General features: G+C 59.0%; 2 protein-coding genes across 2 annotated transcripts in view; one reads left to right on the forward strand and one right to left on the reverse strand.

Annotated features, from left to right (window-relative positions):
• The window catches only part of EHBP1L1 (EH domain binding protein 1 like 1), a 28,404-nt gene extending 17,363 nt beyond the window's left edge, over positions 1-11,041 (forward strand). The window contains 8 exon segments of the mRNA XM_074276529.1: positions 3,197-3,248; positions 3,441-3,514; positions 4,024-4,147; positions 5,569-5,645; positions 5,647-5,669; positions 7,388-7,461; positions 9,908-10,022; positions 10,273-11,041. Of these exon segments, the coding sequence (XP_074132630.1) occupies positions 3,197-3,248; positions 3,441-3,514; positions 4,024-4,147; positions 5,569-5,645; positions 5,647-5,669; positions 7,388-7,461; positions 9,908-10,022; positions 10,273-10,372 (639 nt within the window). The 3' untranslated portion in view covers positions 10,373-11,041.
• A 486-nt stretch (positions 11,042-11,527) lies between these two features.
• Positions 11,528-15,287, reverse strand: KCNK7 (potassium two pore domain channel subfamily K member 7). Its single transcript, XM_074276548.1, has 3 exons — positions 14,380-15,287; positions 12,571-12,963; positions 11,528-11,907 (listed from the first exon to the last, which is right to left on the reverse strand). The coding sequence occupies exons 1-3, from the start codon at positions 14,687-14,689 to the stop codon at positions 11,690-11,692; spliced, it is 921 nt and encodes a 306-aa protein (XP_074132649.1). The 5' UTR covers positions 14,690-15,287; the 3' UTR covers positions 11,528-11,689.
• Positions 15,288-15,360: the final 73 nt, after the last annotated feature.

The raw sequence follows: 15,360 nt of genomic DNA on the forward strand, positions 1-15,360 counted from the left end.
AGCCACAGGAGGCACTCCCACAGGGGAGAGCTTCCTGCAGGAGGCCACCCTTGAGCTGGTCTTTGACAAATGAGCTCGCGGTGTCCTCAAAGGCTTGGGGCGAGATGTGAATGGTGTGGGGGGGACCTAGAGAGGGGTGGGAGTGGGAACGGACAGTGGGGGGACTCAGATGAGGCTGGAGGGGCCGGGTGAGGCTGGCTGAGAGTGGGCTTTGCAGACCCCTGGAGAAATTGTGCAGTAGGAGCCCTGGAGGCTGGCTGAGAGAGATCTGGCCTGGGAGGCAGGAGGGCGTCGAGGTTGTTTCGAGAGATTGGCAGGATGAATTGGAGGAGTCTTAGTCCGGGCTCTGGGGGGTTCTAGAGAGGGGACCCAGAGGACTAGGCGACTGAGTGGGCCCAAGATGGCGGCTCTGGCTGCCCGCCGGGCAGAGCGGGGCTCAGAGACTGCCTCTGTCTGGCTGCCCGGCCCCTAGGACAAGAGAGCGGCCAAGGGCTGGCCTGGTGGGCTTTGGGAGAGGGCGTCTCCTTCCCATGAGGAGCTGGCACAAGAAACCGGGGGGCGTGGCTTAGCCCTTTGCGGTCGGGGGGGGTGGGGGGTGAGAGGTGCCTGACGTGTAAATGCCGTGTTTTACGTGTTTTACGATGGAGGCTCCGATATGCCACCGGCCACACCGTGACATACGGGCTGTGTTGCGTATAGCGTTATGTGATGTTCTGCTGCAGTGTTGTGTGATGTTGTGTCTTACGGAACTTAGGGAACACATTGTTTGAATACATAGAATATATATCTTATTTGAGCTTCATAATGAGGAAAGAGACAGAGAAAAGAGAGAGACCCAGACCCAGACCCAGCCAGGGTGTGTCAGAGGCAGGACCAGAACCAGGTCCACCTGAGTCCAAGTCCGGCCTCCTGCCCACCACCTGCTGCCTGCCTAGTGGGGGTAGCCGAAAGGCTGGGGGGGTAACAAGTGGAGGAGGGAGCCCCCCGCGCGTCCGACGCTTCCCCCTTGACCACTCCTGCTGCCTCTTCCCTCTGGGCCCCAGGAGCTCCCAGAGCCTGGCAGCTCCTCCCCTCCCTGGTCTGTGGGCCAAGGGTCCGGCTCTAACACACAAAGCTTGGCCCAGGAAGGGCGGGTGAGCCAAGGTGATTGTGTCAAGGCCCCATTGTCAGAGAGGCGCCAGCCCTTTAATGGCCTCCCCCAGGCCCTGGCCGACCTGGCATGGGGATCCCGGGGACCCAGACAGAAGAAGAGCTGAGGTGGCCGTGGGCCCGTCCAGCCTTTGGGGGCCAGAGAAGCGAGCCTGAGCCCTGCAGGAACCCAGGGATAAAGCCCGAGGCTGCCTCCAGCCTCCCCAGGCTGGGGTGGCACAGGCTGCCGGGGTTTGGGAACTCCCTTTCCCGATTCAGAGCAGGGCCTGCTCGGCAGTCTGGAGCCTGCAGGGATGGTGGCTGTGACCACATCAGTTCCTGCCCTCCCCCCGGGGCTGCTGGGTGATGTCAGTCTCTGCCATTATTAGGGCCTCCCAGGGTCAAGGGTAGGAAGCCAAAGATTCGAATCCAGACCTCTGACTGAATCCCCGCTGAGAGGAAAGAGCTCTAGCTCAGGAGAAGCCTGGAACTTTGACTTTGGTCCTGCCTTGGTTTCCCTAACTGACCCCTTGGCGTTTTCTTCCCCAAAGCGCTGAGAGCCCCTCCATGCCCTCAGCAGTCGAGCTCCTTGGGCTTGTGCACTGGATGTCCCGTGGGAGTGGGAGTGGGAGGGCCCAGCGGGCCCGGCTCTCGCAGGGGAACCCCACCTCTCTTGGTCTGTCCTTGGTGAGAGTCTACAGAGGGGCCGTGGCCGGAGAGATGGAGGGGGCCCCTGGGAAGCAGAAGGGCCGACCCGAGCCAAGATGGGCTAGTAAGTGGTTAAGGTGCTGGCCAGCGCCCCAGAGAGGGCCTGTTCTGGGAGCACGGAGCCAAGGGGAGGCTGGAGCCTCCGGGCTAAGGGCCATGTGGGAGAGAGGAGGCCGTGGAGAAATCCCGCCCAAGGGAGCGAGCCCTGGGCCAGGAGAAGGCCGGGAAGGGGCGCCCAGCTTGGTGTCGGGCTCGGAAAGGCAGACCTTTATCGTGGGACCTTAGAGCACTTGCTTCTTCTGAGCCTCAGTTTCCCCACCTGTAAAGGGCATAGAGCAGCTGCTCTCTCGTGCCTCTTTTCACTCAGAGGCTCCTCCCAGCTCTGAAATCCTGGGTCCAAGGCCTAAGAGTTTTTTGTGAAATATCAGGCTGACCTGGGCCACCCTCAAGGGCCGAATTGAAGCCGGTTTCCTCCTTTTGCACAAAATTCACCCCAAATCACGCCTCCTTTCTGGGCTTGAGTTCCCCATTTGTGGCCTTTGTGGCCCCCCAAGTTTAGCATTGGATTTTCCTCTGAAATTCAGCTCACATGTGGGTGGGGGGAGCCAGTCTCCCCCGCCCGGAAGGTCAGAGGTCAGCCCAGAGGGCGTGGGTGAGGGCAGGGGGTGGGGGCAGGGGGTGCCCAGGAGATCTGATGGGGTCATCGGCCAGTGTCTCTGGGGGCCCGGATGGCTCCCGAGGGTTTTGTTAACGAGATCCCAGGGCGTGAAAAGCCAAGAAGGCAGGGAGCTCCGCCCTTCGACTCCATTGTACTGCTCAGAGATGGGACCCAGAGCTACCCCAGGTCCAGACTGGGACCCTGCTCTTGGTCTCCAGGCCTCTGCTCCCGACCGTCTCCCTCCCTCCAGGCTGGAGACAGATACTTATGGTGAGGTTGAGGGCAAGTGATAGAATATTTGGGAGCTCCGGGCACCTGGAGGCTCCTTCCCCATCCCAGGCCCTGCTGCCTCCCCCTTCTCAGAGAAAACCTCGGATAACCGCCTGTTAGGCAAGTCTGGAGGGAAAAGGGATTTTCTTCCCATAAGCACCTTGTGAGACGGCTGGTACAGAGTTCCCCAGTATGGGCTATTCTAACCCATTGCCCGTCTGGCCCCGAGTGTGCCCATCATTTGTCTGCACGGTGGTCTCTTCGGTAAAATGGGAATGACAATGTTTGCTCTGGAGCTATTTGCCCCCATGGCCTCCCTTTCTCTGAGCCTCACCTGTAAAATGGGGAGGTGGCCTAGTGGACCCCTTTTTTCACCCAGATCTAGGGACCCCTATCCTCTGCCTCTCACCAGACCCACTTCCTTCTCTACAGGAGACCCCGGCTCCAGATTCTGTCTCGGTCTCCGCCAACCAGAAGCCCATCGGTAAGCCTGCAGCTCCTGGTGCCAGGGAAGGGGGGAAGTGGGGGAGAAGGCAGCGTGCCAGGCCCAGACTCCCCTCCCCCGGGGTCATCCCAGCCTCAGCCATCCCGTCACACAGACAAGCTTCAGGGGCCCCACTTGATGAGATGAAGTCCCCTCCAGCCCCGGGATATTCAGCGTGACCTCTGTTTCCAGATGTGAACCTGTCTGCGGAGGAATCTTTGCCAAGTTCTAGTTCCGGCATCAGCCCCAGTGAGGAGCCTGGGATGGTGAGAAGGGCTGGGGCAGGAGGGGCAGGGGCACGGGGAAGGGGAAGCTGGGGCCCTCCACCCCAAATCTTGGCTCTGAGGGGAGGGGGGCTGTTGTATCCAAGGGAAGCCATGTCTGAGAGGCAAAGAGAAAGAGACAGAGAGATAGAGACAAGGAGAGCCAGAGAAGCAAGAGGAAGAGGGAAGACAGAGACAGAGACACAGAGAGACAGAGAAAAGCAAGAGAAAGAGAGGAGACAGGTGTTCAGGAAGCCATGAGTTCGGGTCCTGCCTCCTCCTTGTCCACGCTCTGGCTAGCTAAGAGAAGGAGCTGAGACCTGCCCATGAAGCGAGTTTCGTCCTCCCTATGAAGGCTCAGCTCCAGCCCTGGCTGCTCTCCAGAGGATGCCAGTGGGCCAGGGGACCGGCAAGGACTTTGGCCTTAGGGAGGGATGAGGGCCCCCGCAGTGCTGGGAGCAGGGGCAGGAGCAGGGCCCCCCAGACTGAACAGCCTTCCTCTCCCCCCTCAGCAGCGTTTCCAGGACACGAGCCAGTACGTGTGTGCCGAGCTCCAGGCCTTGGAACAGGAGCAGAGACAGATCGATGGGCGGGCGGCCCAGGTAGAGACCCAGCTGCGGAGCCTCATGGAGACAGGTACTGGCTGGACTGCCCCTCACGGGCTCTGTGTCCCCAAAGGGAGGTTAAGGATACCCACGGCCCACCCCCAGCTCTGACGTTCTTCCTTCTAGATTCAGAGCCCCTCCTGGCTCTGACATTCGGGATTCTAGACTATCCTGTCTGTGTTCTCGGTTCCAAGCTCCCTCCTGGCTCTGACATTCCCTCCCCTCAGCCCTAGCATTCAGGTTCTAGACTATCGGGTGCATGTTCTCGGTTCCAGCCTTTTTGGGTTTCTGGCATTTCCTATTCTGGACTCTAAACCTGTCTGGGCTCTTCTCTCTCAGAGAGACTGGCCTTCTGACTTGTCCTCTATGCTGCCCTCTAGTGCCCGGCAGTGGAATTCCAGGACTAGACTCTTAGACCTGAGGTCCTAAAGCGGGTTTTGTCTTTTCCAGCCTTGATTCATGCAAAGATTATACAATGAATGATTCTTAAGTACCTCCTGTGTGCAGAGCCTTGCTTCCTGTTCTAGGAGAGACTGAGTTCCAAAAGTTACAGTTTCTTTCCTCTATTATTAGATGACCATAATCAGGGCTTTCTGATAGATGTTTAACAACCAGCCCCTTCACTAAGATAAAATGTACCCACCGCATACTTGTAAGTTTAACTTAGTGCTTAGAATGTGGGACGGTCACTACGAAAGGCTCGGTTCTCAGAGGTTCGGGGATCCAAAGCAACCCCAATAGACTCCGGACAGAAAATGCCCTCTGCACCCGAGAGAACCAAGGACGCTGAATGTAAATCATCCCCTGCTACATTCACTTCTTTTTCCTGGTTTTTTTTTTTTTTTTCCCATCTCTCCCGTGGTTTTTCCCTTTTGCTTGGATTTTTCTCTCCCAATCTGATTCCTAAAGCAGTGTGTGTTAAAAATAAATAAAATTAGTGCAGAAATAGTCTAATCTGCTTTATTAACATTTTCTCTTAAGTGTAGGAATTTTTGAAAAAGGTAAATCAAGCTCAGATTTGTAGTTTTTGCCAAGTCTCCACTTGCAAACGCTCACGCTAAAAATTTAACAATCTTCTCCAAGTACTAGCTGACTCAGGCTAGATATAACTGGCAGTCTTGTGGCATTCTCAGTGTTTTGGTAGCTGAGGAGATCTGGGAAGGCTTCCTGGAGGAGGCTTTGAATTGGGCTTTTAAAGGAATGGCAGAATCTTAACAGAAGAGACAGGGGAGGGAGAGCATCCCAGCTAGGAGGAATGGTAGCAAAAGCATGGAGATGGGACGACTCAGGCCATCTGTATTTTCACAGAGTTGCTACCGCAAGCAGGGTGCTTTTCAATAGGCAGGGTCAAGGGAAAGGTCCTCCCCCCACCCCACCCTCACCCTCAGGTGGCTTACAGCTGAGGGAGCATCAGCTCTTCAGAGCTGTCCCCCAACCCCCATACCCTTCCAGGTGCCAACAAGCTGCAGGAGGAGGTGCTGATCCAGGAGTGGTTCACACTGGTCAATAAGAAGAATGCCCTGATCCGGACGGCAGGACCAGCTCCAGCTCCTGTGAGCCCATCCCCACTCCTGCCCCCCCTGGGGGGGGGGAGGGAGCAGTCCTCATCAGGTTCCCCATCTCTAGTTCAGGTCCTTCCCTTCACCATCAGAGTCTTTTCAAGCACCTACTGTGTGCTGGACTTTGTCCTGGGTGGCCCAACCAGGCTATGGCCCCCTTGCCCATCAAGTTATCTGGCTGACTGGACATGCTCGGTCCTGAGCAAAACGATAAAGAAAAGAAGAAAGGAAGGAAAAGAAAGAAAGAAAAAGGAAGGAAGGAAGGAAGGAAGGAAGGAAGGAAGGAAGGAAGGAAGGAAGGAAGGAAGGAAGGAAGGAAGGAAGGAAGGAAGGAAGGAAGAAAAGAGAGAAAGGAAGGAAGGAAAGAAGGAAAGAAGGAAGGGAGGGAAGGAGAAAGGGAAGGAGGGAGGGAAGGAAGGGAGGGAAGGGAAGGAAGGAAGGAAGGAAGGAAGGAAGGAAGGAAGAAAAGAGAGAAAGGAAGGAAGGAAAGAAGGAAAGAAGGAAGGGAGGGAAGGAGAAAGGGAAGGAGGGAGGGAAGGAAGGGAGGGAAGGGAAGGAAGGAAGGAAGGAAGGAAGGAAGGAAGGAAGGAAGGAAGGAAGGAAGGAAGGAAGGAAGGAAGGAAGGAAGGGAGGGAGGGAGGGAGGGAGGAAGGAAGGAAGGAAGGAAGAAAAGAGAGAAAGGAAGGAAGGAAAGAAGGAAAGAAGGAAGAGAGGGAGGGAGGGAGGGAGGAAGGGAGGGAGGGAGGGAGGGAGGGAGGGTCCCCTTTTCCTTCTCTGACTGAGACTGATGCAGGGGTGGGACTTGCCCAGGGTCAGCCACAGGGGAACTGCGGTATTCCATCTCCTGCAGCGCCATCTAGTGGTGTCTGGATTGTTTGCAGAGCTCTGCCTCCGTTTATCCCATGGGATCCCAGCCGGGGATGCCCCTGTCTCCAGGGGGGGTGCGGAGAGGGGGTCCTGCCGCCAGCTCTCAAGTCTCTGAGGCCCTCTAAATGGAGGGCACCTGGCTGTGACCCTGGGCAGGCAGCCGCCCCTAGGACTGGGGATGGGCCCCAGGCTCCGTGGCGTGCTGGGCACAGAATTGCATTCACCGAAAAGTTTTATTAAAAGGAGGAGGCTTCTTGGTGTGCCCGGCACACACAGGGGTGTCCGTGCAGTGACATGCGGCGCTCTCCAGGGCCCGGCCCCGCGGTAATCATGGCGCCTCCCGTCAGACAGCCCTTAAGGAGGATGGAGTAGGGATCTCAGCCGCTGTCCCCACTTTACTGAGGAAGGCTGAGCAGGGAGTGACTTGCCTTGGATTATGGAGCCAGCGGAGAGAGTTGGTGATGCAGTGAATAGAGCACCAGCTCAGGAGGGTCTGAGTTCAAATATGGCCTTGGACACCTAACACTTCCTAGTGGTGTGACCCTGGGCAAGTCATTTAACCCCAATTGAGGAAGGAAGGAAGGAAGAGAAAGGAAGGAAGAAAGAGAAAGGAAGGAAGAAAGAAAGAAGATAGACAGAGAGGTAGATAGAGCCAGTAGGTCCCAGGGAGACGCCAAAACAGTCACTCCAGTGTGCTGAAATTTCAGACCTTGTGAAAGATGCCTTGTTCTGGGCACATAGTAGGTCAGTCAGCTGGCTTCTGGGGCACTCCTCTCAAGGGGAGCCTGGGGGTCTCTACTGGGCAAGCCCCCAGGGAACTGATTGCCACTTGCTTTCTGTTTCAGGATAGAAGAACAAGACCTGGAGAGACGCTTCCAGCTCCTGAGTAGAGAACTGAGAGCCATGATGGCTATTGAAGGTACAGGGTCGGAGGGGGAAATGGGGATGGCCTTGGGCTCACCTAAGCTGCCTCTCATCTTTCCCCATCCAATGTACCTTCTGGGAAGCTGCCAAAAGGCACTTTCGAAGGCCCGGGTTTGAGCGTGGTATTCTCCTGCTCAGAAACCTTCAGTGGCTTCCTCTTGCCCCTGGCACAAAGCCGAGGGCCCACCACAGTTTGGCTCTGATCTTACACTTCAGTCTTAATTGGTTGAACTCCAACTCCAACTAAATGGGTCCACTTGATGGCTTCCCAGTAAGTCAAGGAACACTTTTTTAAAGCTCCTACTATGTGCCAGGCCCTGTGCTGATCTCTAGGGATGCAAAGAAAGGTCAAAGACAGTTCCTGTTCCCTAGGAGCTTCCAGCCTAATGGGGGAGACAACAAGCAAACAATGAATAAGGAAAGATTTACCGATAGGCTATAGGGAGTTATCTATAGAAGGAAAAGGATGAGGGAGGTTGGGAAAGTCTGCGATTTTTAGCTGAGACTTCAAGGAAGCCAGAAGCAGAGATGAAAAGGGAGGGAATTCCTGACAGGGGGCACTGCAGAGAAAATGCCTGGAGTTGGGAGATGAAGAGTCAAGTGCAAAGAAGGTCCAAGAGGTCATGGACACTCTATCAAAGAATATGTGATGGGGTGTAAGGAGCTAGAGGGCTGGCAAGGAGACAGGGAGCAGGATGTGGAGGGCATAAAAAGACAAATGGAGGGTTTTCTTTATAGTCCTGGGGCCCTAGGGAGTCACAGAAGTCTATTGATGAGGGGAGTGAAGGGTCAGGTCTGTGCAGACACTTTGATGGTTGACTGGAGGATGGCCTGGAGGCAGGCGGTTTCCCAGAAGCTGTTGAAACAGTACCAGGTATAAGGTGATAAGGAGGGGAGGGGGTGTGCATATGAGGTAGAAATGACAGGACTTACAACTGATTGGGTCCTGGGGCAGGGTGAGGGAGGGTGCAGAGCCAGGGTGACCCTTGGGAAGAGTATGGGAATCGGTAACGAGGTTGTTAGGAAGAGGCAAAGGTATAGGGGGTGAGTTTCGAACACATTGAGTTGAAGACCTCTATAGGGCATTCAGTTGGAGATGCAATCCTGGAGGCCTGTTGAGAGTAAATAAGCATTTATTAAGCACCTCCTATGTGCCAAGTGCTTTAAAATTGTTGTCTCATATGTTCCTTATCACAAGCCTCAGAGGTAGGTGCTGCTATTATCCCCATTTAACATATGGGGAAACTGAAGCAAAAAGAAGTTAAGTGATTAATTACACAGATAAGAAATGTGTGAGGCCAGATTTTGATCTCAGGTCTATCTGAGACCAACCCAGCACTCTGTGCCCTGTGCCCCAACTTGTCTCAGCCTGGGAAGGACAAACAAACCTGAAAATTATTTGCATAAACATGACAGTTGGAAACATGGATTCAGATGAAAACAGCAAGTGATCTCCTGCCTCCTTATAGTTCCCTGGCCATCCTCCAAGTTTAGTAGGCACTCCTTCCTCATTTCTGCCTGGAAAAGAAATCCTGTCCTTCCTTCTCATCCCTGTCTCCTTTCTCCCTCTCTCCTCAGGGCAAAGGCCTTGGGAAGCCACACAGCCTACCTTGTATTATCCTTATTTTTGTGTCTGTGTCTGTGTCTATGTCTGTCTCTTTCTCAAGACCCTCCTGTGCAGTCTACCTTGTATTATTATCCATGTGTCTGTCTGGGTCTGTGTCTATGTCCCTTTCTCAAGCCCCTCCTGTGTAGTCTATGTTGGATTCTCATTGGTGTCTGTGTCTGTGTCTATGTCCCTTTCTTAGGTCTCTTCTATTCAGTCTATCTTGTATTATCCTTATGTCTGGGTCTGTGTCCCTTTCTCAAGCCCCTCCTGTGCAGTCTATGTTGGATTCTCATTGGTGTCTGTGTCTGTGTCTATGTCCCTTTCTCAAGCCCCTCCTGTGTAGTCTACCTTGTATTATTATCCATGTGTCTGTCTGTGTCTGTGTCTATGTCCCTTTCTCAAGCCCCTCCTGTGCAGTCTATGTTGGATTCTCATTGGTGTCTGTGTCTGTGTCTATGTCCCTTTCTTAGGTCTCTTCTATTCAGTCTGTCTTGTATTATCCTTGTGTCTGTGTCTGTGTCCCTTTCTCAAGCCCCTCCTGTGCAGTCTATGTTGGATTCTCATTGGTGTCTGGGTCTGTGACTACGCCTCTTTCTCAAGCTCCTCCTTGTGCTACTTTATGCTGGACACATCAGCACTAAGGACAGAGGCTGTGGCTCTGGGGTGGGGGGAGGCTTTGTGTCTCCGGGCCCAGCACAGGCCCTTGGGCAGAGTTAGCCTTTAGTGTGTATGATTTGAAAGGAGAAGCCAGGAGGGCCCAGGGAGACAGGCCCGGGACAAGCCCCCAGGTGGCAGCCAGGCGGCTCACCTGCTCCTCTGCTGCCACCTGCAGACTGGATGAAGACGGAAGCCCAGCAGCACCGGGAGCAGCTCTTGCTGGAGGAGTTGGTGTCCTTGGTGAACCAGCGGGATGAGCTGGTGCGGGATTTGGATAACCGGGAGAGGACGTGAGTGCTCCCCGCTGCGCCCCGGCCACCCCCCCACCCAGGGCACCATGGCTGTGGGACGGCTTGTGCACTTGGGGGGCAGGAGGGTGATGCCTTCCCTTGCTAGTCTGGTGGGGGAGGGGGAGCGTGACCGGGGTCAAAGGCTTCCTCCAGCCTGCATCTCAGTCCTCCACTGTCCTGCAACCTCCTTAACCCTTCACCCCTGAACCCCGGCCTGTGGCCCGGCTGACGCTGCCCCTTCTTTTCCCAGAGCCCTGGAGGAGGACGAGCGCCTGGAACGGGGACTGGAGCAGCGGCGTCGGAAGCTGAGTCGCCAGCTGAGCCGTCGGGAGCGCTGCCTGCTGAGCTGAGCCGGGCCCAACCGAGCGAAGCCAAGCCGGCCCGTCCAGTCCCTTAGGGTGGCCGCTCCCGTTCGGGGTAGGGGGAGCCGAGGGTCACCGCTGTCCCCGGCTGCGGCCGCCTGGGCGTCCCAGGGACTCCCTGCCAGCACTCGTCGGGCGGGGTGGGCCTGGAGGCCCTGGACCTGCGCCAGGGGGGTTTCCCTGCCTGGCCTGGGAGCCCCGCCCCCTGCCTCCCCGCCCCCCAAGCATCCGTCTCCTGCTCCTTCGTCCCCGCCCCACTCGTGCCTTTCCGCGTGTGGCCACCAGAGGCCGCCGTGGGCCTGGTTTGCGGCGCTGCGGGCCGTGGGGCCCCCTAGCGGCGGCCGGCCCAGTCTCCAGTCCCCAGCCCATCCGCCGTATTTATTGCAGTGTGTGCGCGTGTCTGTGTGTATGTATATTTGTGTGCGCGCGGGCCCTGGGCCCGTCGGGGGAGGGGGGTCGCGGAGGGATCCTCGGCGGCCTCCGGGCCCTTCGCCAAACGAGCGGGAGGGGAGGGGGCAGCGGGCGATGACTCCGGCCCCTCCCCTGGCCCAGCAAAGACTGGGTTAGCGCTCTTGTTACTGGGGGGAGGGGCAGAACCCCCCCTCAGAACGCACCCTAGCCAGGAGTTTGACCTCAATAAATTCTGACTGGGAGCCATGACTCGGGTCCATCTTTCCCCCCCTCCCCTACGCGGGGGCGGGCAGGGCGCAGCTGATGGGTGGGTTAGGAGGGGAGGAGGGGCCCAAGGCTGGGCCCGGCTGGGGGGGATGCGGAATACAGCCGTCCTTGGAGGACCCCCTCTGGAAAGGCTGCTGAGCCACTCTGGTCTGGGAAGGGGGAGGGGGGTTGCTGGCCTGGGTGACCCAGCGTCCTCCTGTCCAAAACCAAGCGGGGAAGCCTGGCTTCTTCCGGCTCTGAACAGCTCCGGCGTCCCAAGGACTTCTCTCCACGAGGAGGAGGGGGAGGGGTACTGAGCCCATTTTACAGATGAAAACACCGAGGGTTGAGAAAATAACCCCAGTGGCCTGCTTCATAAAATAGCCAGCCAGGATTTCCGGGCCGCTCCAGTGGGGAGTCTGGGGGAGGCCTGGGGGCTGCTGTGGCCCAGCCCGGGGAGTTTGTGGGGGACACTGAGGCAGGTAGGAATCACACCATGCTTTTATTCACACCCCTAGACTTACACACACGCGCGTCCCCTGAAGCTCCCCAAGCCCCGCAGGGCCAGCCAATTTCTGACTTGGCCATCCCAGCCCCCTCGCCCCCACTCGCCCCCACTCGCCCCCACGCCACGGGGAGGGCCGGCTCTCAGGCTGCGTTGGTGCCCTGGGCCGGGGGCGCGGGGGAGGCGCTGGGAGGCGGGCAGTGGCTGAGGGCCAGAGCATCCTGAGAGACAATGGCCCTTTGGTCCTCCTCCGGGCTCTGGGAGCTGGAGCTGAAGAAGCCCACCAAGGCCCGGACCTCCCTCAGCTCCGAGACCGTCTCCAGAGTCGACAGCAGAAACAGCAGCCCCAGAAGCAGGTAACCTGGCGGAGGAGGAGAGACTGAGGGAGAGGCGGGGACGGGGCTCCTGGGGAAATGGTCCCCCGCCCGGGCCTCCCGCCATTCCTTTGGCCCCTGGGCGTTAGCCAGGAGAGGGGCCTGCGCCCGTGGGCAGCCCCGAGGCCGGCGGTCATCCTCCCCTTCCCCAGAAGCCCCCTTCTCAGCGCAGTCAGGAGGGATGCCAGTAGAGGCACCGAATCCGGGCCTCCGGGGTGGGTCCCTGACAGGCGGCTGCTCCTGCTCACTCTCTGCCGTCCCCCGGAAAGCTGCTGCGCTCCTCACCGAGTCTCCCCTCACCCCCTTCACGCCTGAGGCTCGGAAGAGCCTTCCTACTGAAGGAGCCCAAGCAGCCCCTTGGGGAGCTTGGCCCCCAAAAGCCTCCTGCCTGACTTGTCAGCAGCTCCTGCTCTCGCTGCCCCTGAGCTCGCCTGGGAAAGAGCTCCGGATTTGGAGCCCAAGGACCCAGCCCTTGCCCCGAGACACTCATGCTTTGGGGGGCCGTCGTCCCTCTCCCAGTGCCCAGTCCCGGGATGCCCTGCCTCGCCGGCCCGCCTCGGTGCCCGAATTTCCTCCATCGCACATTAAGCACTAAGTGTGGGAGCGGGTGACCCCAGGCCCCAGACCAGCCCCCCGGGGCCTTCACTCACCCATGAGGGCGAGCTGGCTGAGCCAGTACAGGGCCGGGTTGCGGTCTCGGCCGGGCACAAAGCCCCCCAGCCCGATGGTGCTGAGCGACATGAAGCAGAAGTAGACGGCGTCCAGCAGGCTCCAGTCGGCCTCCTGGCTCCAGAGCACCAGGGTGGGCAGCAGGACGAAGACCGTCCCCACCGTCAGCCCCAGCAGGGCCGCCTGGAGCCAGGGGACGCGGGCGGGGGCCAGGCCGCAGCGGGGGGCCGCGCGGCTCAGCAGGCAGTGCAGGGGGTGCAGCAGGCGCTGGCGCAGGGCGGTGGCCAGCACGAGGCTCACGGGCAGCCCCAGGCTCGCGAAGCCCACGCAGAAAGCCTTCCCGCCGTCTGAGAGCAGGGCTGTGTTGCTGTAACCTGGACCAAGGGGGAGAGGGGGGAGACTGAGCCCATGCCCCAGCTGTGCGGGGTCACCCCTGGGGGGCGCTCTGGGGCTCACTGGAGGCAGCCCCCTCCATCCTTCCCTCCCATTGTTTCCTCTCCGACCCCAGAGCTGCCTTGAACTTGTGGGAACTGCCCCTCCCCCAGGTCCCCAGCAGGGAGCTTTCTCAGGGACGCTGGGTATGATGTGCTGCCCCCTTACTAGGGGCTAACTCTGTGGAGCAGGGGTCTCCAAGTCAGACTGGCCTTCAGAGGCCACGAGGGAGCCAGGACGGCCCCTGGGACCTCCCCAAGGAGCATCCAGGACGCCGTTTCAGAGACACAGACAGGGAGCTCACTACCTGCGGAAGCAGCCCCTCCCTCCACCTAAGCCCAAAATCATCCTTTGTTTCTGTGTGACTTGTGTCACTCCCGCCTGGGCAGAACAAGGCCCCGGGCACACTGTGGGCATTTATGGTTGCCCGAGTTTGGGGGTGAACTGCTCCTTCAACATCAGGGCCAGTGACTCGCACAGAGCTGCTGGGCCGGGAGGAACTTTGGAGACCAAACTTTGGGTCCGATTTCCTGATTTGACAAGAGGGGAAACTGAGGCCCGGAGAAGGGACGGCTGGCTCAGGGACACCATGTGACAGGTGAAGCTGCCCCGGGGCCCTTTGCCTCTTCTTCCAGTGGGAACTCCAACAGTCCAATGCGGCAGAACCGTGGGCCCCGGGCTGGGTGTCGGGATCGGCTTTTTTTGTTTTACACAAAACCCACACCCCTCATTCCCGCCCCTGGGGGGCTCATGGGTAGAATATTTGTCCAGAGGGCCGGGTTCAAGCCCCATTGCAGACGCTCGGTTGTGTGACTGAGGGCCAGTCCCTTAACTTCTCCAGGGCTCGGTTTCCTCTTCCATGAGGATCGAGGCGATAAAAGCCTGGACCGCTGTGCGGGCCGGGAATCCTCACGTCCTCAAATATTTGAACAGTTGTGGGCAGGGAACCGGCCTGACGGGGCGGAACCAGGGGTGCCCTGGGCCTGGACGCCTCGGAGCCGGGGCGCAGGGAGACGTCCCTGGAAGGCTCCGAGCGGAGGGAGGCTATCAGCCAGAGGGGTCCGGGGCTGGACCTCCTTGCCCCTGAAGCCCCTCCCAAATCCAAGATTCTGGGCCAGGGTCCGGCCCTTCTGCTCTTCCAGAGGGAGCAGCCTGGAGTGGGCGGGGCCCTCTGGCTGATAAACTGGAGGTACCGGTTGGGGAGCGTCAAGGGCTGGGAGGCGCACTGGGGACGGGGGGCTCTGGTCCGGGCGCTGGGCTGCCCCGTGCAGGAACCCCGGGCCGGCCGAAGACCCCGCACCCCGGCCCTTCGGCACGTGGGGTCCTGGCCCCGGCCTCTGCCCTTCCTCCGGCCTTACCTGTGGTGGTGAGGAGGCTGACGGCAAAGAACAGGGCGGAGGCCAAGTCCCAGTTCTTGGGCTCGGTGACATTGCCCAGGGCGGACACGCCGAAGGCCTGGGCTTGAAGCACTGCCCCCAGCAGCCCCTCCAGCCTCCCGGGGGGCAGGCAGCCCCTGTGGTCTGCCTGGAAGGCGGCCAGCTGGCCCAGCAGCTGCTCCCGGAGCCGGCGCTCGGGGGGCCCCTCAGTGGCCATGAACACAGCGGAGCCCAGCAGCACAAAGGCCAGGTAGCAGGCCAGCAGCAGCCAGTACCGGGCCCCGGGCCCCATGGGCGGCGGCCGAGAGCGCGTGGCCCAGAAATGGGGCTCCAGCGCCGAGGACCAGGGCAGTGCCCCGTGTGGGGCAGACGGGGATGAGCGTCCGGACTAAGGGAGGAGCCTGGGGCTGCACGTGTGTGGGCTGGAGAAAGGAGGGATGGGAACCACCCTGGAAACAGCCGAGCATCTGCAAGATGCACAGGGGTGGGCGCTGCCAGTGGCGGAATCCATGGCTCCTGCCCCCTCCGTGCCCACGTTCTCAGGTGGCCCAGAGTCAGCCAGGGCCGAGCCGCCTGCAGCTTGGATAGACTGCCTGGGCCCCATTTTCCCTCACTTTATAGAGGCTCCAGGTCCCCGACCATAAAGCCTGGCATGAAGACCCCAGTGGTCCCACGCCCGGTGCTTTTGCCACCCCCACTCAGCTCCCCTGCAGGAGGAGCGCCCTCCCAAGCCCTCAGTGCTGTCCCCTCCTAGGGGCCTTTACCTGACCCCTGCAGTGGGGGGGGGGGGGCTCCCCCATCCCCCTTTGGCTTATGGTTGTAATCCTTCATCTGATGAGTTATGGAGGGGGTCTTACCCCATGGCACCCCCCGAGGGCTGGATGGATCACTTGGCCCTCACTCTTTGGGTTTATGGTGTCTGGGCCAGAGGTCAAATACCAGTTACTCCCAGAATCCTCTCTG

The sequence above is a fragment of the Sminthopsis crassicaudata genome, chromosome 6 (assembly GCF_048593235.1).
Source record: "Sminthopsis crassicaudata isolate SCR6 chromosome 6, ASM4859323v1, whole genome shotgun sequence".
In the NCBI taxonomy this organism is placed as follows: domain Eukaryota; kingdom Metazoa; phylum Chordata; class Mammalia; order Dasyuromorphia; family Dasyuridae; genus Sminthopsis; species Sminthopsis crassicaudata.